Consider the following 22,865-nt stretch of genomic DNA (forward strand, 5'->3'; position numbering starts at 1 on the left):
CAGTACCTTCACAATACATATATTCCCTTAGGAACTTTGTTATTAATATTGCATGTCATTTCAAAAGTAATAGCAAAGTGCATAGCTACAACACTTGAAGAAAGGACAGCCTTCACTATTCTGGGTTTGGCACAGAAAGGGATGAATTATGCTGCCAAAGAAATCTCTGGTCATTTACCCTAGAGCATTAAAAGACTGACAGACAGACATCCAGCATTTAAAAACAAATTAAATGAATTTCTGAATGACAACTACTCCTACTCAATAGATGAATTTTTAGATATGAAATGGTAATTGTAAAAAAAGATTACATTGTGTAAAGAAAACTTATGTTAAACTGATATGTTCCATACCATTGCAGACTGTTGTATCCATGATCTATAGAACAGGTATTAATGAAATGTAAATAACATGATGGACAGATCACAACCATGTCTCACTCCCTTCTCAGCTATTTCTTCCCATTCGGGAGAGCTGGATGTCCTGGAAATATAATGACTGTAGTTTCCTTTAGCTTTCTGCTGCTCACATTACCAAAATAGAAAGACCTTATAAGGCCAGATCAATAAGTCAGTCAGACTGTTGTTTCTGTAACTACTGAAAAGGTTGCGGGCCCTCTTCAGGAGCCATATGTTAGACTGGCCTCTCAACAGAGAGGCCTCCAATTTGGTTGCACCTACAGTTCAGCTGTCTGTATTGTTGAAGTACGCAAGCCATTTCATTTTGGCAAGGTCCACTGTTTACAGGGAGACTTCTTCTGTAGTTGAATTAACAGTCAAGCTTTACCCTGTAAACATGCATTATGTGATCAAAAGTATCTGGACACCTGGCTGAAAATGACTTACAAATTCATGGTGCCATCCATCGGTAATGCTGGAATTCAATATGGTGTTGGCCCACCCTTAGCCTTGATGACAGCTTCCACTCACGCAGGTGCTGGAAGGTTTTTTGGGGAGTGGCAGCCCATTCTTCACAGAGTGCTGCACTGAGGAGAGGTATCGATGTCGGTCCGTGAGGCCTGGCACGAAGTCGGCATTCCAAAACATCCCAAAGGTGTTCTAAGGGATTCAGGTCAGGACTCTGTGCAGGCCAGTCTATTACAGGGATGTATTGTTGTCATGTAACCACTCTGCCACAGGCCATGCATTATGAACTGGTGCTCGATCATGTTGAAAGATGCAGTCGCCATCCCCGAATTGCTCATAAACAGTGGGAAGCAAGAAGGTGTTTAAAACATCAATGTAGGCCTGTGCTGTGATAGTGCCATGCAAAACAACACAGGGCACAAGCCCCCTCCATGAAAAACACCATAACACCACCGCCTCTAACTTTTACTGTTGGAACTACACATGCCGGCAGAGGACATTCACCGGGCATTCGCAATACCCACACCCTGAAATTGGACCACCACATTGTGTACCATGATTCGTCACTCCACACAACATTTTTCCACTGTTCAATTGTCTAATGTTTATGCTCCTTTCACCAAGCGAGGTGTTGTTTGGCATTTACTGGTGTGATGTGTGGCTTATGAGCAGCAGCTCGACCATGAAATGCAAGTTTTCTCACCTCCCACCTAACTGTCATAGTACTTGCAGTGGATTCTGATGCAGTTTGGAATTCCTGTGTGATGGTCTGGATAGATGTCTGCCTATTACACATCACGAGCCTCTACAACTGTCGGCGGTCTCTGTCAGTCAACAGACGAGGTCGGCCTGTACGCTTTTGTGCTGTACGTGTCCCTTCACTTTTCCGCTTCACTGTAACATCGGAAACGGTGGATCTAGGGATGCTTAGGAGCGTGGAAATCTCGTGAACATACGTATGATACAAGTGACACCCAATCACCTGACCACGTTCGAAGTTCATGAGTTCTGCAGAGCATCCCATTCTGCTCTCTCATGATGTCTGATTGCTGGGGTCAATGATATGGAGTACCTGGCAGTAGGTGGCAGCACAATGCACCTAATATGAAAAACTGTTTTTGGGGGTGTCTGGATACTTTTGATCACATAGTGTAACTTAAATTTGCATTTAACATAATGAACCATGAATAAGAATCTAATATTTGTCTACCTTTGACTGCTCAACTGAAACCAATATATTAAGCTAATTTAATTATTACCTGAGCTCTTTTGCATAAAAGTTATTGGTTGGGGCAAGGTAGTTTAAATACACTCACTTCCCTGTGTTGGTTGCTGGTTGGCAGTCATTTTATGGTCTTAGCTTCACAACAGTGTATTTATGATATATGATTACTAGGAATACTTTGCTCAGTTCAGTGCCCCTTCTATGATATGAAGTTATTATCAGGTTTTTTTTTGTCTGCCAGTTATAAACAATCGTTTTCTCACTCAAGGTCCAAGCTATTATTAGCTTGTATCCATGGAGGTATACTGTTTATTTCTGTAATTACCATTTGACTTTCTGAGACTCACAGCAAACATTACAGTATTTCTTTCACTTTAGTGTGTTGAATCACGAGGTAATTTCTTTTATTTAACATGCTCCTGTGTGTTAATGGAATGTATTTAACGTGTATTCTTTCATACCTATTTTTCTGCTCAAGCTGTTTTGCTTTAATGGTAAGTGTTCCAATTGCAACTTTATTTACTCTGCACCTCTGTTTTTCGAATCTTCTTTCTAAGAACAGCCCAGTTAAAATATTATATGTCATAGAATATTGTTTTTATCATGCTAAACAGTTCTGACAATTAACCACAAATTAGTACCTCCAATTCTGATAGCTAAGGTTGATCTTTACTGAGACTCTTTCCTATAGAGTCTAAATCACAGGTTCTGCAATTGTTACATAGTAGTCAGCATCCAAAAAATTAGGCACCAGCATTTACATTTTGGTCCTCCTGACTACTTCCTAACAACAAGACCTTAGTCTTCTAAGCCCTTTCATTCCTAGCATTAACCTGCATCTTATTTACTGTCAGACATAAGCTGATACAGTCAGAGTATCTGTCTGGTTTTCTCCACAGTTGCAAAACCAGTGAAGCCCCGAATGCCTAGATTAAAGCCAACAGTCCTGCAGTGTAATCCACATCTTTTAATAGGTTTGGTGTGTTTAAAAGTAATCTTGTAATCTTAGCTAGTCCTAAAATTATTCTTACAAATAGCTTGTGAGGGTTTAATTCTTCCAGAGTAACTTCTAAATGAGATCAAAAATTTCAAGACTATCTGCTTCCTTTCTACAATTATGTAACAATAATAGCCATTTCACCATAGTTAAAAATTCCAGTATCATATTTTAGGTATATTGTTGCATAACATCTTGTATGAAATGATGCTATGAATATTTACAATTTTCATACCGATTCCTTTTCCTGACAGATCTTTAGCAGTCTGCACATTTACTACATTCTGACAGTACAAGTGGTTTTTCTTTTTGGCATTTACTAAATACAAACGAGCCATTAGATGGTTTCCAATTTTAAAATGCTTTTGCTTGTTGGTGTCCAAAGAATGAGTAAATATGGAAACAAGAAAAGTAAGGAAATATTTAAAATAAATGTTGCATAGCTCTGCCGCAGTATGTTTGCACAGTTACAGAATTAAACCATGCTTTTAGAATTTTGTATGGACAAATTTAAAATCATCCATTATTTGGTTCTTGTATGTGCTTATGCTCATCGTACAGTTTTCACACAGATTTGCTATGCAATTGTGTATCTCTCTGATATCCATGTAAATTGTATTCCTCCAGCTCACACAGTGCTATCTAGTAGACATAGAGCCCTGTAAATCACAATAGAACACCCCTTCAGCAGACTGCATTGATTTATTCTCATCTGATTTATGTCAGAAATAGGAATACATAAATGCCAAATCACAAGCTCCGTAAACAATACTAAGACATACCAGCAAACTGTGGCATTAAAGTCACTACTGAAGATACTTGTGCTCACCAATCAGCAACACAATACTGTCATTTCCGGTATTCATATTTTATTGCTTAATATCACCTACAACATACAACCAAAACATCTGAAAATCTCTGCCTTGTTGTTCCAAGCTGCAATGTAAGCAAAGTGCAGAACATCTTTTGCTCCCACCTGTAACATCTGTCCACTATTTGTGGCTCATTACAATGTTTTTTTCTATATTGAGGCCAATGTTCAACTATTGCTGTACTTTGTCCCTAGACTTTTTATGACCCTGTACAACAAGATTTTCTAGAGTAAAACTTTAATTATGCAAAAAGACACTATGTTGGTTCTGTATCCTGTTACTGGTGCAGGTGAATGTGAGTGCATTGTCACTGTGTGTGTGTGTGTGTGTGTGTGTGTATGTGTGTGTGTGTGTGTGTGTGTGTTAGTTTGTATCAGCTGCTAATTTTATCACCGTGGGCCAGCTGCTGGCAGCCATCTGTGGGAGATGTTCGCATGGCGTGACCTCTGTGATGCCATCTGCTGGTGACTCATGGATATATATATATATATATATATATATATATATATATATATATATATAAAGATGATGTGACTTACCAAATGAAAGTCCTGGCAGGTCGACAGACACACAAACAAACACAAACATACACACAAAATTCAAGCTTTCGCAACAAACTGTTGCCTCATCAGGAAAGAGGGAAGGAGAGGGAAAGACGAAAGGATGTGGGTTTTAAGGGAGAAGGTAAGGAGTCATTCCAATCCCGGGAGCGGAAAGACTTACCTTAGGGGGAAAAAAGGACGGGTATACACTCGCACACACACACAATATTCATCCACACATATACAGACACGAGCAGACACATTTAAAGACAAAGAGTTTGGGCAAATATATATATATATTAGAGGGAAACATTCCACGTAGGAAAAATATATCTAAAAACAAAGATGATGTGACTAACCAAATGAAAGTCTGCTTGTGTCTGTATGTGTGGATGGATATGCGTGTGTGTGCGAGTGTATACCTGTCCTTTTTTCCCCCTAAGGTAAGTCTTTCCGCTCCCGGGATTGGAATGACTCCTTACCCTCTCCCTTAAAACCCACATCCTTTCGTCTTTCCCTCTCCTTCCCTCTTTCCTGATGAGGCAACAGTTTGTTGCGAAAGCTTGAATTTTGTGTGTATATTTGTGTTTGTTTGTGTGTCTATCGACCTGCCAGCGCTTTTGTTTGGTAAGTCTCATCATCTTTATATATATATATATATATATATATATATATATATATATATATATATATATATATATATATATATATATATAGAGTAGCAATGACTGACGCTCTTTCTGTTCTTCCAATTGTACCGGTCACAGCAATTGTTCTGTGTCTTGTTACATGTGGATTCCCGAGAGGCCTATTTCCATTACTGTTCAGAGGTTTATGAATAAAGCAACAGTTGCGTTACTTGGATTGATTCTGTGATACCCAGTGTTAAAAAACTGTATTTCATTTCAAATCCAAATAAATGATGAAAAAAGAATCATATTTATATTTTTATTAACATGGCCAAAAATTAGTAAAGAGTTATACCAAGAATTTTAATCTGATGTTACTGCTGCAGTTCTTTATTGACATTTCTGTAAAGTGATATAATTATGAATTGCAAGAGACTTAAAGCAACTGTGATCATGGCATTAATATAGTAGTTGCATCACTTACTGTATGATATTGAAAGATATTGAGTAAAGTATTTTTAAATAGGAAAATGAATACATTTCACTTTTCTCTTACACCAATAATAAAGATGGTAGCATAAAACTGAATTAATTGTAAGATAAATGACAAAATTTTGAGTAAGTTGCTACCTCAATAAAGATATAAGAATGTTGAGGCCTGAGGTGTACAAAACCATGCAGTTTTATATTTACATATCATTAGCATTGGTTTTAAAAATGTCACAGGATGAGACATAATACTGATTAAAACAGGAATGTTCCATCCAATTAAAGAACATACAAAAACAATAGAAATATTTAGAGTGAAAGATATAACATCTGAGTTTCACATTTTAATGCAAATATCTTATTTGTAAACACCGCTAAAAATTAGGGATAAAAAATTATCACATCTACTAATAAGTATTCAAAAGTGTGGGCACATGCCTGTTCCAGCATGCAAGAATGTGAAGGAAGAGAAACAATCAAACTAGTGCAGGCATGGAAGAAGCAATGGGCTTCGGGGGTCGATTGCATTTCCCAATGAGGAGTACGAGGTCTCTTACAGAAGGCATGCAGGACGAGTCAGCCCCTGCAATAATAAAGACATGCAAACAGGCATTACTGTATCAAATTATATTTCCTATAGTACTATTGTTCATAACACTGCTCTAGGTGACAACAATTGTAATCTGACATTGTAGCACAAATTTTCTCAAAAACTTATGGTAAAAATGGCAGCAGAAAATTATATAACTTCAGGAATTCTATAGACAGACCATAAAAACACTATTACACTGTATTTATTACTTTCCCAACTTATATACAGGGTAATTCAAAATGAATATATCAACTAAAACTACTGTAACTGTGTAGTGCATAGAGATACACCAATAAGAATTTCAGAGATTATAAAAGAGTATCTAAAATTTAAATTGGGATATGGAGGCCCATACACTTTTAAATCAACAATTTCGAAACCATTGGATTGGATGTACTGGATATGACAATGCTGTGTTCTGCTCTTGGCCACCCAGATCTCTGGACTGACACCCCACGGATTTCTTTCCATGGGGTGAAATGGATTTTCGCATGTCATGACCAATGAGAGGCACACAGAACACTTTTGTTTCGCCATGCATTAAATAGTTATAGCTCTTTTTGTAATCACTATATCAATTTTGAATTGCTCTATACTACTTCAAAGTGAAATTAATATATGTGAATCAGCAACCTAATGCAAAGAAGATGGAAAAAACGTAACCTTACAAGAACCATAAATAATATTGGACACCTTAAAGAAATGAGAGCTCTGAGTCATTACCTTCCTACTGTTTTTACGTCTTTTGCATTATAATTAATGTTTTTTTTCAGAACATGAGGACCACTCAGCTAATGGTGTTTTTTTTTTTTTTTTTTTAATTATATATGGAAAGTGCACATGATGGTCAGTTCCGTGTCTGCTAAGCAGGATGAGGGCAGATGGAGGTTCACTCAGACATACTACTAAAGATCCCACAAATATGGACAACTTGATTGGTGATTATATTAGTGATAAAACACAGTCCAGAGTTCTTGAACCATATTTAGCTGTTTATTACATAGAAACGGGAATAGCATTATGAATTTCTGAACTGGTGCTAACTGGTTGTGGCCTAAACATAACACATGACAACTTAGAAAGAAAAAATTGAAAGAAAAAATAGTATTGGGTAGCAGCCAGCACAGTACAAGTATCATACTGCATTTGTAAGTGTTTCACAGAGCATCAGGAACAGAAAATAAGCTTTGAAATAAGCTTTATGAGGCATATATTTAATATGTTATATAACAGCTTTTCATGTAACTCAAATGGTAATTGCAGTAAATCTGAATAAAAGACAAAGCAAAAAATGACAGCAAGAATTAGTATAATGCCAACTTGAATTTGATGAAGATTACTGACAATCAGTGGAAACACTACCAGCAATAAGAGATCCATCATGCATTACAGAGTCAAATGAAGAACAATAATGGCTGGACAACAGAAGTAGAATAATGAGTACAGTCGGCAAATGAGTTTACTGACATAGCCAATTTCTGATGACAGTAATTGGAAAATAACTGTTCATAATCGATAAGTCTATGTACACTCTCTCTCTCTCTCTCTCTCTCTCTCTCTCTCACACACACACACACACACACACACACACACAATCTTCTCCCCTAAAACTGCCACCTGACTGGGGATTAGAGTCGTGTCTGTATCTATTAGTGCAGCAGAAAATCTTTGACAACTGTGCAATTTCTCCAATTTTTTATGTGTAGGTCTGCTGCTGCCCATCACCTCTTGTATTTAGTGGATAACAATCTATTCTTTTTTACAAACCGTATTCTGTCATGGATTTTCCAGATAATTATCAGTCTCTGAAATGATTTACTAAGAACACTTACTTATTCTACAGTAAAGTTTCACAGCATATCATTTGGAGGAATGTTTGTTTTTAATGTAAACAAACACATCCTTTAAAACATCTTGGCGGATTAAAATTGTGCGCTGGACCAAGACTAAACTCTGGACCTTTGCCCTCTGTGGTGCTCTACTGACTGAGCTGCCTAAGCAGGACTCACGACCCATTCACAACATTTTATTTCTGATGGTATCTCATCTCCTAACTTCAAAACTTCACAGAAGTTCTCCTATGAAACTCGCAGGTCTAGCACTCGTGGAGGAAAGGACAGTGCAGAGGCACGGCTTAGTCATAACCTTGGGGGTGCTTCCAGAATGAATTTTTCACTCAGCAGTGGAGTGTGCGGTGACATGAAACTTCCTGGGAGATTAAAACTGTCTGCTGGACCAAGATTTGAACTCGGCACCTTTGCTTTTCCTGGGAAAGTGCTCTACCAACTTGTTCCTGCAAGTTTCGCAGTATAACTTCTCTGAAATTTGGAAGGTAGGAGATGAGGTACTGGCTGAAGTAAACCTGTGGGGACATGTTGTCTGTCATTGTTAGGTAGGTCAGTCGGTATAGCACTACCTCATGAAAGACAAAGGTCTTGAGTTCGTGTCTTGGTCCAGCGCACTGTTTTAATCTTCCAGGAAGGTTCATATCAATGCACCCTCCTTCTACAGAGTGAAAAATTTATTTTGGAAACATCTACCAGGCTGTGGCTAGGCCATGTCTCCACAATATAAATTTTTCCATGAGTGCTAGTTTCGCAGAAGAACACCTGTGAAGTCTGGAAGGTAGGAGATGAGGTACAGGTGGAAGTAAAACTGTGAGAACATGTCATACGTTGTTCTTAAGTAGCTCAGTTGGTAGAGCGCTTGCCTATGATAGGCAAAGGTGCCAAGTTCAAATCTCAGTCTGGCTCACAGTTTTAATCTGCCAGAAAGTTCAGATAAGTGCTCACACTGCTGCAGTGTGAAAAATTTATTCCGAAATAAATATTCTCATGTAGCTCTCTGTAGGTGTGTGCAAGTCATACCAAATTGTCAACTTTGTGTCAGTAAGCCTATCCAACATTTTTTAAAGTACTACAGCTGAGATAGTCATGAAACACACTATGTTTAGCACTTAATTTATCAGATTAATGATTTGAAAGAAAACTTGTCCTTTTAGAGGCCTTTCAAGGAAATGCAGAATGGTCTCAGGCCAATAATCTAGCTATGAAAATTGAAAGAAAACTTGTCCTTTTAGAGCGTTCAAGGAAATGCAGAATGGTCTTGGGCTGATGATCAAGCTATGAAAATTACAACCTGATTACGATGAACACCCTCTGTAATGAATCACAGCAAATAATTACAACTAAAATATGACAGGTAATATACTTACACTATTTAACTGGACTCACATAAGTTTGGAAATTAAGTTTTCCATACAGAATTACCCTGGTTTTTGCATAAAACTATTTATGTACATTAGGTGAATTCTAAATCAGAAAGGCCGATCATAGCCCAAATCATGGTCTCTCTGATTCATATTTTGGTGCTGCTTTACCTGGAGTTGCAGCTTAATGAATTCAGGGTTAAAGCCATACTGAATCATAATACAAACTCATCTACAATAATGCTCAGGTAGGAAACATAATTAATTCCATTGTAAGACAGAGACCAAAGTTTCAGCCTCCTATGACTTCTTTCATGGTGGTATCTGTGGGACTTTGAGTAGCTCTTGTGTAGCTTAGTTTCCTCCTTGTCTGTACAAAACCTGTTCTGTCTTTCCACTTATCAGTGTAACTCTTCTACTGACTTCTTTCAGACCATTTTTTGTTGTTTCTTCCTACTGTGATACTATGACCCTGTTCTAGTTCACCATTGTCTTATAAAATTCTGATATAATATGTGGAGTATACTCTGTTGTTCATTATCACAGACCCTTCCCAGCTGAGTTCATTAACCAAATGCATTCCAGTCTTTCTTCTCATCCCTCTTATCTTCCATGCTCTTTGAATCATTTTATATAAGTCCATCTCCACCACAAAAACAGGAAATCTTTTCCTTTTCATCTGATTTCTCATGGTTTTGACCTCCTCTTATTTATTGTACAAACTTTTATTCAAGGAATAAAACAGTTAACATGGCCACTTTATAGCAAAAGAAATGCAATTAATTATGTACACCTAGTTCATGACTAACCACATTAGTTCTATTTACCCAGTGAAAGCTGAGCTCACAAATCAAGAGTAAATGAATCATGAGAAAAATACTATTAATACCCCAGGTGGTAACCATCGATTGGCGCCCAATATAGCCACCACAACCATACTGTTAGATTCTGGGGAGTTTGGCTCACCACAAAACCGAGGGAGTTGGAGCCCTCTGGCAAACTTTTCACCAAAGTGAAGACACACAAGAACACTGAACATCAGCACACCAATTACAGCAGGGAAACTGCATGAATTAGAAAAGATGCTAGACAAACAAAAGACCCTGTCATTGGCAATTCAAGAGACCCATATAACACACGACAACACTTTAGACTTCAGGAACTACAGACTGTTCAAGAGCAAAACAGACAGGAAAATACACAAAGAAGTGCTGCTCCTGGGAATGGCCTTTGCAGTCAACAAGAAAATCCTCTGATCAGCAACAGAAGTGAAACCAATAAACAACAGATTCATGATGATGAGGCTCAAATGTGCTAAGAAGTCTTACACAATGTTGTTGTTGTTGTTGTGGTCTTCAGTCCTGAGACTGGTTAGATGCAGCTCTCCATGCTACTCTATCCTGTGCAAGCTTCTTCATCTCCCAGTACCTACTGCAACCTAAATCTTTCTGAGTCTGCTTAGTGTATTCATCTCTTGGTCTCCCTCTACGAATTTTACCCTCCACGCTGCCCTCCAATACTAAATTGGTGATCCCTTGATGCCTCAGAATATGTCCTAACAACCGATCCTTTTTTGTAGACAAGTTGTGCCACATACTCCTCTTCTCCCCAATCCTATTCAATACCTCCTTATTAGTTATGTGATCTATCCATCTAATCTTCAGCATTCTTCTGTAACACCACATTTCGAAAGCTTCTATTATCTTATTGTCCAAACTATTTATCGTCCATGTTTAACTTCCATACATGGCTACACTCCATACAAATACTTTCAGATACGACTTCCTGACACTTAAATCTATACTCGATGTTAACAAATTTCTCTTCTTCAGAAACGATTTCCTTGCCATTGCCAGTCTACATTTTATATCCTCTCTACTTCGACCATCATCAGTTATTTTACTCCCCAAATAGCAAACCTCCTTTACTACTTTAAGTGTCTCATTTCCTAATCTAATCCCCTCAGCATCACCCGATTTAATTTGACTACATTCCATTATCCTCGTTTTGCTTTTGTTGATGTTCATCTTATATCCTCCTTTCAAGACACTGTCCATTCCGTTCAACTGCTCTTCCAAGTCCTTTGCTGTCTCTGACAGAATTACAATGTCATCGGCGAACCTCAAAGTTTTTACTTCTTCTCCATGAATTTTAATACCTACTCCGAATTTTTCTTTTGTTTCCTTTACTGCTTGCTCAATATACAGATTGAATAACATTGGGGAGAGGCTACAACCCTGTCTCACTCCTTTCCCAACCACTGCTTCCCTTTCATCCCCCTCGACTCTTATAACTGCCACCTGGTTTCTGTACAAATTGTAAATAGCCTTTCGCTCCCTGTATTTTACCCCTGCCACCTTCAGAATTTGAAAGAGAGTATTCCAGTTAACGTTGTCAAAAGCTTTCTCTAAGTCTACAAATGCTAGAAACGTAGGTTTGCCTTTTCTTAATCTTTCTTCTAAGATAAGTCGTAAGGTTAGTATTGCCTCACGTGTTCCAACATTTCTACGGAATCCAAACTGATCTTCCCCGAGGTCCGCTTCTACCAGTTTTTCCATTCGTCTGTAAAGAATTCGCGTTAGTATTTTGCAGCTGTGACTTATTAAACTGATAGTTCGGTAATTCTCACATCTGTCAACACCTGCTTTCTTTGGGATTGGAATTATTATATTCTTCTTGAAGTCTGTGGGTATTTCGCCTGTCTCATACATGTTGCTCACCAGATGGTAGAGTTTTGTCATGAATGGCTCTCCCAAGGCCATCAGTAGTTCTAATGGAATGTTGTCTACTCCCGGGGCCTTGTTTCGACTCAGGTCTTTCAGTGCTCTGTCAAACTCTTCACGCAGTATCTTATCTCCCATTTCATCTTCATCTACATCCTCTTCCATTTCCATAATATTGTCCTCAAGTACATCGCCCTTGTATAAACCCTCTATATACTCCTTCCACCTTTCTGTCTTCCCTTCTTTGCTTAGAACTGGGTTGCCATCTGAGCTCTTGATATTCATACAAGTGGTTCTCTTCTCTCCAAAGGTCTCTTTAATTTTCCTGTAGGCAGTATCTATCTTACCCCTAGTGAGACAAGCCTCTACATCCTTACATTTGTCCTCTAGCCATCCCTGCTTAGCCATTTTGCACTTTCTGTCGATCTCATTTTTGAGACGTTTGTATTCCCTTTTGCCTGCTTCATTCACTGCATTTTTATATTTTCTCCTTTCATCAATTAAATTCAATATTTCTTTTGTTACCCAAGGATTTCTATTAGCCCTCGTCTTTTTACCTACTTGATCCTCTGCTGCCTTCAATACTTCATCCCTCAGAGCTACCCATTCTTCTTCTACTGTATTTCTTTCCCCCATTCCTGTCAATTGTTCCCTTATGCTCTCCCTGAAACTCTCTACAACCTCTGGTTCATTCAGTTTATCCAGGTCCCATCTCCTTAAATTCCCACCTTTTTGCAGTTTCTTCAGTTTCAATCTGCATTTCATAACCAATAGACTGTGGTCAGAATCCACATCTGCCCCTGGAAATGTCTTACAATTTAAAACCTGGTTCCTAAATCTCTGTCTTACCATTATATAATCTATCTGATACCTATTAGTATCTCCAGGATTCTTCCAGGTATACAACCTTCTTTTATGATTCTTGAACCAAGTGTTAGCTATGATTAAGTTATGCTCTGTGCAAAATTCTACAAGGCGGCTTCCTCTTTCATTTCTTCCCCCCAATCCATATTCACCTACTATGTTTCCTTCTCTCCCTTTTCCTACTGACGAATTCCAGTCACCCATGACTATTAAATTTTCGTCTCCCTTCACTACCTGAATAATTTCTTTTATCTCGTCATACATTTCATCAATTTCTTCATCATCTGCAGAGCTAGTTGGCATATAAACTTGTACTACTGTAGTAGGCATGGGCTTTGTGTCTATCTTGGCCACAATAATGCGTTCACTATGCTGTTTGTAGTAGCTAACCCGGACTCCTATTTTTTTATTCATTATTAAACCTACTCCTGCATTACCCCTATTTGATTTTGTATTTATAACCCTGTAATCACCTGACCAAAAGTCTTGTTCCTCCTGCCACCGAACTTCACTAATTCCCACTATATCTAACTTTAACCTATCCATTTCCCTTTTTAAATTTTCTAACCTACCTGCCCGATTAAGGGATCTGACATTCCACGCTCCGATCCGTAGAATGCCAGTTTTCTTTCTCCTGATAACGACGTCCTCTTGAGTAGTCCCCGCCCGGAGATCCGAATGGGGGACTATTTTACCTCCGGAATATTTTACCCAAGAGGACGCCATCATCATTTAATCATACAGTAAAGCTGCATGTCCTCAGGAAAAATTATGGCTGTAGTTTCCCCTTGCTTTCAGCCGTTCGCAGTACCAGCACAGCAAGGCCGTTTTGGTTAATGTTACAAGGCCAAATCAGTCAATCATCCAGACTGTTGCCCCTGCAGCTACTGAAAAGGCTGCTGCCCCTCTTCAGGAACCACATGTTTGTCTGGCCTCTCAACAGATACCCCTCCGTTGTGGTTGCACCTACGGTACGGCCATCTGTATCGCTGAGGCACGCAAGCCTCCCCACCAACGGCAAGGTCCATGGTTCATGGGGGAAGTCTTACACAATAATCAACACAAATGCACCTAAAATCAAGTTAACAAGAGACACAAAGAAGGAATTGATGGATACTGGATGAACTAGAGAAAACCATGAGACAAATTCACAAAGGAGATGCTCAGGCTTTATTGGGTAATTTAAATTCACTACTAGTCAGACAAAAGAGATTCAAAGGAACAAGAGGACAATACCCAGGATATAGATTTGCTAACAAGAATTGCCAGAGACAACACAATGTGAGGATTATGTCAATTCACTTCATGAAAGAGATCAAGAAAATTAATAGGTGGAGATCACTGGTCAAATCCATAGGAGAACACCAAATCAACCATGTAACAATTACACACATGAACCACAGAGAAATCTTGAATGTACATATTAGAAGAGAGGCAAACATAGACTCTGGTCAGTATCTCACAAGAATCAAAATTAGGCTGACACCAAACAGAATGAACAAGAAGATCGCAATGATACTGCAGCTTGATATGGCAAAATTAAAATTATCAAGGATCAAAGACAAATAGGAGGAAGAGGCAGGCATGACACAGGAAGAATTCAAAGAGAAGATAATCAGTAAAAGAGAAAATTCCTACAGTAAAAAGAAGAGACATCCATGGAGGAATGACACATGTGATAAAGCAACTGAGGACAGGAAAATAGCATACAACAAATGGAACACCGCCAAATCACAAGTCAGTCTGGCAATGTATGCAGAGGCGAGAAAGCAAATGACAAGAGGCATCAGGAGATCCAAAAGAGAATATGAAAAGAATCAGTTAAAATGAAGTCTGAAACTATAACATGAAAGACATCTAAAACCAGGATCATAGCACATCAAGAACAGAATCAATGTTTCAGAAAAGTACTGAACAACAAAGACAACTGTGGCACAATGGTGAAATACTTCAATGTACTACTGAATTGCCCTGAACTGGCTGAGAGAGTCCCAAGTAACTAAGAGATCAAGAGAAATGGTAAGTCAAAAAGCGAGCAACAGATGAATTGGTGGTCAAGAGACAAATCATGAAACTGAAAAATGATAGAACAGCAGGAAAAGTTGGCATCATGGCTGAAGTGCTACACAAAGCTGGGCTGAATACCATCAGAGAAGTAACAGATATCATACAAAACATATGGGAGACTGAAGTAATACCATAAGATGGAAATGCACTGTTACACACTCTTGCACATAACAACCGATCTTAACAATTACAAAGAGATATCTTTACTGCCTGTGACATACAAAATTCAATTACAGTGCTTGCTAGAAAGGACACAGTTCCACAGGAAAATAAGACAGGAAAATACCAAGCAGGCTTCAGACCATGAAGATTCTACACTGAACAGATACTCAGTTTAAAAGCAGTCCTGAGATACCAAGCAATGAGGAGAGAGACTTTGTACACCTTTGTAGATTTCAAAAAGGCATGTGACTCTATAGACAGACCATTGCTGACTCAAGTACTGGAAGAGTGGGGCCTCAGTGAGAAGACACTGAACATTACCGAACACAAAACTGAATTCATGGGATAGTTAGTTATCAGAGTCCCTTGAGATTAGAACAGGACAGTGACAGAGAATTGGTATTTCACCAGTTATTAAATATACTATTAGTCAAAGTTGTCTTGGAATGAATAGAAAAATGAAGATACAGGGAATTTATGTATAAACCAGTCAGGTTAGGAAGGAAAACTGTAGGACTAAATATTGGCTGTCTGGTATTCACTGATCATCTGGCAGTACAAAGAAACTGCAATAAAGCAAATCGAGATTCTGAGAGAGAAGGCTGAAAAGATCTGACAACAGAGCTTCTTCAAGAAAACAGAATACATGTCACACCAAAGAGATGCACCAAAAAATATCATGACAATATCTGGTGAGATCAAGAGAGTTCACAAACTCAGGTATTGGGGAGATGGTACTGGCAAATGGGATAGAGAAAGAAGCTCACAAAAAGAGAAATTGATTGATGAGTAGATCAATGGGGGAAGACTGGAAACACCTACACTCATGCTAATAAATTAAGGATAATTGCAGAATGTGGTGCCACACAACGTGGCACTACACAAAACTAGCACAAATAGCACAGGCACATAGGGAACACACATGACACAGATCTGTAAATCCATGGTATTGGTGATAAGTTGAGAAAACTATCCCAAAACATATGTGCAACAAAACGTCACTGTTTCCTGCGCCTGTACCCCGACATCAATACGGGATATGATCACCGTGCACACGTACACAGGCTGCACAATGGGTTGGCATACTCTGGATCAGATGGTCGAGCAGCTGCTGGGTTATAGCCTCCCATTCTTGCACCAGTGCCTGTCCGAGCTCCTGAAGTGTTGTTGGGGTTTGAAGACATGCAGCGATACATCAACCGATAGCATCCCAGACATGCTTGATGGGGTTTAGGTCTGGAGAACAGGCAGGCCACTCCATTTGACTGATATCTTCTGTTTCAAGGTACTCCTCCAGATGGCAGCTCATGGGGCCGTGTGTTATCATCAGGAGGAAGGTGGGACCCACTGCACCCCTGAAAAGACGGACATACTGGTGCAAAATGACATCCCGATACACCTGACCTGTGTCAAAGACATGCAGGGGTGTACATGCACCAATCATAATTCCACCCCACACCATCAAACCACGGCCTCCATACAGGTCCCTTTCAAGGACATTAAAGGGTTGGTATCTGGTTCCTGGTTCACACCAGATGAAAACCCGGCGAGAATCACTGTTCAGACCATATCTGGAATCGTCCGTGAACATAACCTGGGACCACTGTTCCAATGACCATGTACTGTGTTCTAGACACCAGACTTTACGGGCTCTCCTATGACTAGGGGTCAGTGGAATGCACCTTGCAGGTTTCCGGGCAAATAAACCATGTCTGTTCAGTTGTCGGTAGACTGTGTGTCTGGAGACAACTGTTCCAGTGGCTGCGGTGAGGTCCCGAGCGAGGCTATCTGCAGTACTCTGTGGCCGTCTGCAGGCACTGATGGTGAGATATCAGTCTTCTTGTGGTGTTGTACACTGTGGATGTCCCGTACTGTAACACCTGGACAAGTTTCCTGTCTGTTGGAATCGTCATAATCTTGAGGCCACACTTTATGGCACATGGAGGGCCCGTGCTATGACCTACTGTGTTTGACCAGCCTCCAGTCACCCTAGTATTCTGCCCCCCATAATGTCATCGATGTGTGTTCTTTGAGCCATTTTCAACACACAGTCACCATTAGCACGTCTGAAAACGTCTGCACACTTATTCGCTTCACCGTATTCTGTCATGCACCAACACACCGCTGCGTATGTGAACTGTTGCCAGCACCACCGTGCGATGACCGCAGGTCAAATGCAATGCATGGTCATACCCTGAGGTGATTTAAACCTGCAAACTGCCCACCAGGGTGTTGTTTCACCATGTATCAGCATTTTCCTTATTTTATGAGCATGAATGTATAAAAAAAAAAATTTTGCCTATCACATAATTAGACCCCCCCCCCACCCCTTGAACCATGGACATTGCCGTTGGTGGGGAGGCTTGTGTGCCTCAGCGATACAGATAGCCGTACCATAGGTGCAACCACAACAGAGGGGTATCTGTTGAGAGGTGCCAGACAAATGTGTGGTTCCTGAAGAGGGGCAGCAGCCTTTTCAGTAGTTGCAGGGGCAACAGTCTGGGTGATTGACTGATCTGGCCTTGTAACACTAACCAAAATGGCCTTGCTGTGCTGGTGCTGTGAACGGCTGAAAGCAAGGGGAAACTACAGCTATAATTTTTCCCAAGGGCATGCAGCTTTACTGTATTGCATGGAGAGCTGCACCAAACCGGTCTCTGGACTGAAGACCACAATAACAACAACATAATTAGAAACAACAATATGGAAAGGATAGATTGTTACTCACTACATAGACGAGGCAATGAAAAAGATTGTTAAAATATTAAGCTCTTGCACAAACTCCTTCCGAAATAGACACACACACATTCACAAAGGCACAACTCACACACACATCGCCAGTGTATGTGAGTTGTGCTTATGTGAATGTGTGTGTGTCTATTTGGGAAGAAGGACTTTGTCTGAAAGCTTAATATTTTAGAAGTCTCTTTCATTTTGTCTGTCTGTGACCTCTATGTGGCGAGTACCAACCTATCCTTTATATACAGTTGTTATTTCATCCATTACTTACCAACATAATGTAAAAGTGAGACATTACAACACTGTCATCAATTCAGAAAGCTTGTATGTGTCAGAAACATTGGTCACAGATCAGAAAGGACAGTAGAAAATAAAAAGAAATTAGAAAGAAGAATCATCAGAAAAATCTTGGGGCCCAGTAAGAAAGAAGAAGGCAACAGATTGAGGACTAGACAAGACACCAAACAGATATCTAACACAGTACATGACATGAAGAAAAGGACATATCAAGAGAACGCCGGACACCAAGACAACTACACAGATCTTGAAGCAAATGCAAAAAGTGTTAGGAACAAGAAGTGGATCATTGAAGCCAGAAAATACCTGAAGGATGCTGATATAATTGACTCAGATATACAAGACAAGACAAATTTTCAAGTGCAAAGTACTCAAGTGGAAAGTCAGGCTAAAAGTCAAGAAATTCAAGTCAGTAACAACTTGATTACATGTAAGGAAGAAAATGCATAAAGATGAGATGAAATAGCGTGGTATTTGAGAAAATATCATCTCAAGTAGATGCTTTTTGTGGTCCTCTACCAGCCTACATGTCTGTAACAATAAAATATACAACATAAAATGTTTATACTAGTTTGAAATAAATCTAATGCCTTTCTTATATGTAAACTACAAACTCTTCCTCCTGTAGAAGGCTACTGAATCTTTGTTTGGTGTTGAAACCGTTAAAGACAACAGATTTAGTTCAGTAATTCTCCTTACTGTCATCGGGACACTGAAGTCTTTTGTAAGGGAATGAACATTAATGAATAAATAAGTCTTGTATGTTACAGATTATGGAAGACAATGTAAAGGATTCTTCTTGATGGACCTGTTTACGCTAAACATGGTAGCTTAATACAACTGTTTCCTTAAAACTTCAGTAAGTACACTAAATGAACTTCATTTACCAGAGAAAGCACAGGACTTGCATTTAAATTAAAATATCTTTAATGGGTCAATTACCTTCTTAAAGATTTTTCTCCTTCTCTAGGGATTTTGCTCTGAGTCTTCAAACAGTTGCTATCTAATCTGTGTATAGCAGTATGTTCCTCACTGTGAGTGATACTTTTTCCTCATTGTTGCATTGTAGTACCTTATACTTGTATCCACTGTTAAGGTTGTCATCTCCTTGGCCCCCTTTTTCTATCCCTGCACTGCTCCTAGTACATATAATTCTACTTATTTCAATATGTTCACTCTTTCGCATGATGCTTTCTTTTGTTTTCGAGCCACCAGAAATGTTCACCATCTTCATCTTTTTGTAGGCAATTCTCAGTTCTAGCATACCGACTAGTCTTGACACACACACACACACACACATACACACACACACACACACACACACACACACACACATATTCACTCACTCACATGCACACATCTGTCTCCCTACATTGTGCTCAGTCGACTGAGCACAAAGTAGAGAGACAGGCGTGCGCGTGTGCGTGTGTGTGTGCGCGCATGTGTGCGTGTTTTTCCTACAAGCTTGAAAAAGGAAGTGCATTCTGAAAGCTAGCCAAGCTTTTGTTTGTGTACCTATCGATGATGCAGTGTTTCTGCCTTTCAGTAAGTCATCTCCTTTATTACTAAATCATCCATAATTCTCAACCAGAACTTTCCCTGCTTTATTAGTCAAATATATTACATAAAAAATGTTTAAAAAGTCTTTGACATTGCATTTGGGTACTTCCACTGTATTTTTTTATAATACTGTGTGGTCTTCGCTTTTACAAACGATTTGTCAAAGAAAGTTGACAGTGTAAACAGTGCCTAAGGCCTGTTGTCCTTCATTCCTCTATACAAATCATTAGAGGCCACCACTGCATTGTTTATTAGTCTCTATAGCACTCTTGAACTACTAGTTATTTAGTTTCTAGGTAAAGCCTGAGACAATGTAAGGACCACTGTGAGGGAAAAGAACTTCTATCATATGTTATGTTGAACAAATTTAGTGAGTCTGCTTTCCTGTTTCACAGCAATTCGATTACATGTTCTCCAATAATACTGTCTAATTTTTTTTTCTTGTTTTGTTTCCTGCCCCCCTCCAGGATCCTCCTAATGCCATACAGTCAACTGACTCACAAGACTTCTGGTCCATGTAGGTTACTATAATTTTATTGTTCTTCATGGCCCTGCATTTTGTAAGTTCATTCAAGCAAATATGTTCTTTGTATCCTTACTCTTTCCTGAAGCCCATTTGGTAATGTCCTCTTCTTGTAGCTGATGTAGAGATATACCTCTGTATCCTTCTTCTCATATTTCTTTTGTAATGGCTGTATTGTTGTATGCTACAGATCTACCAATACCTTCTTCATATTCCATATTTCATTCTTAACTTTCTTAACATCTTCTGTCATTCCATTTTATCACCTTAGCAGCCATTTCATTGTGAGAACATAGTTTTTTGTGGTGAGATTCTTGGATAATTGTTTTACACGTTCTCTCTGTGTCTAATTTGTATATAAACTCAAGCTTCTAACAGTTTCCTCTGTCATCACCACCAACAGTTATCTGTAGGTTATGTGGTACGTCATTCAGTTGGCCAAATTATATAATGGAGGCTTCATGATGTCACAAAAGTTCCATAAGCTACTAGAAGTTATGTTGATATCTATGATTATGGAAGATTAGTAGCGATAATGATTCTGTTAGATGGTGGATAACTTAGCTTATTTCTCTCTAGTCTTTAAGGATCAAGCACATGTTTTGATGCACCAATAAGGGTATACAACCATATTAAACTTTGCAACTTTGACAAAATATGCTGTTGCTACACATAGCCTGAAAAAATATGATTATGTTTGAGAAAATGAAAGTTTTATCTCCAGCACCTACCTACTGGAATTCAGTCATCAAGTCATCAAAGAAGCAGTTGGCATTAGAATGTGCAACAACTTCAAATGAAGTGGCAGCTGTACTCTTAGTGGTACATCAAAAAAGGAGCTTGATGCTGAAAGGCTACAGAGAAATAAGATGAGTTATCTACCATCTAATGGAATCAGCATCACTACTAATTTCTGCCATCACAGACATTGACATAATCTCCGGTAGCATAATGAAGATCAGTGACTTCTTGACAATTTGGCCAACTAAATGAAGTACCACATGACCTGTGGATAATTCCTAATGATAACAGGAAGTTGTTGAATGTAAGAGGTCACATATTAATTTGACAGAGTAATAAATCTGAGAAATGCGTATCCAACTATTCAGTTGTACTTCACTGGTTTATTATTTTTCAGTTTTCTTATGACTTGTGCCACTCTGTATGTACTTCTGTGGTATGTGGTATGAGTTACAGTCCATCTTAGGGAGGTTCGAAATTCAGAAATTCAACATTTTCTCTGTCAGACTTTTCAGTTTGGCAACAATTCACGGATATGCTTTCAACAGCTTCAGTAATGTTCGCATCTCTTAGCACCTGCTTTCTCTGGATTGGAATTAGTACAATCTTTAAGTCTGCAGGTATTTTGCCTGTCATGTAGTTTGCACACCAAGTGGAATAATTTTGATATGGCTCTCTCAAGGATCTCAATAATTTGGAGGGAATGTCATCTACCCCATATGCCTTTTTTTCATGTTATATCTTTCAGTACTCCATCAAATTCTTCTTCCGGTATAGAATCTCCCATCTCATCTTCACCTACTGCCTTTTCTTTTTATATATCAATTTCTTCAAGTTCATTTTCTTGTATCAGATTTGAGATAGGATTCAAGAGGCAGGGTACTAGCTAACATGGACAAAAATTACTGCAACATGTATGAAGACTGATTCTAGCTACCACTTTCTTCTGTTCAAATTTTTAAAAATTATAGTTGCCCAAGATTCAGTATCACTAATTTCACCTAGTTAACTGTCTCAAATTTCCAACATTCATGATCTACTTCTTTATCTGTCTGTTACTGCATTGACTTAGGGAAGACAAAATACTTTCCAGTTGTTGCTTTTTCAGTGGCCACTATGCACTGCGGTGACAAAAGCCACGAAATAGTGAAATGCACATATACAGACGAAGTTAGTATTGTATACACAAGGTATAAAAGGGCAGTGCACTGCTGGAGCAGTCATTTGTACTCAGCCGATCCATGTGAAATCGTTTCCGACGTGATTAAGGCCATGCGACAGAAATTAACAGACTTTGAATGCAGAGTGGTCGTTGGAGCTAGATGCATGGGACATTTTATTTTGGAAATCATTAGGAAAGTCAATATTTCAACATCTACAGTGTCAAGAGTGTGCCAAGAATACCAAATTTCAGGCATCACCTCTGATCACAGAAAACACAGTGGCCAACTGCTAACAATGACCAAGAGCAGTAGCCTTTCCATAGAGTTGTCAGACAAGCAACACAATGTGAAATAACTGCGGAAATTAATGTGAGATTTACAATGACCATACCATTACGACTGTGCAGCAAAGTTTGTCAGTAATGGGCTACAGCAGCAGATGACCGAGGTGAGAGCCTTTGTTAACAGCATGAAATCTCCTGCAGTGCCTCTCCTGGGCTCGTGGCCATATTGGTTGATTCCTGGATGACACAAAAACTGTGGCCTGGTCAGATGAGTCCCAGTTTCAGTTGGTAAAAGCTGATGGTAGGGTTCAAGTGTGCTGCA

General features: G+C 39.0%; 1 protein-coding gene across 2 annotated transcripts in view; it reads right to left on the bottom strand.

The window, feature by feature from the left end:
• Positions 1-5,538: 5,538 nt before the first annotated feature.
• The window catches only part of LOC126253032 (nicotinamide/nicotinic acid mononucleotide adenylyltransferase 1), a 126,506-nt gene continuing 109,179 nt past the window's right edge, over positions 5,539-22,865 (bottom strand). Inside the window, exon 7 of one of the 2 annotated variants that reach the window (XM_049954100.1) lies at positions 5,539-6,203. In XM_049954100.1, the coding sequence (XP_049810057.1) occupies positions 6,174-6,203 (30 nt within the window). In that variant the 3' untranslated portion in view covers positions 5,539-6,173. The remainder of the gene's footprint in view (positions 6,204-22,865) is intronic. The other variant, XM_049954101.1, reaches the window with a different exon arrangement.

Source organism: Schistocerca nitens, chromosome 4 (genome assembly GCF_023898315.1).
Source record: "Schistocerca nitens isolate TAMUIC-IGC-003100 chromosome 4, iqSchNite1.1, whole genome shotgun sequence".
Lineage (NCBI taxonomy): Eukaryota > Metazoa > Arthropoda > Insecta > Orthoptera > Acrididae > Schistocerca > Schistocerca nitens.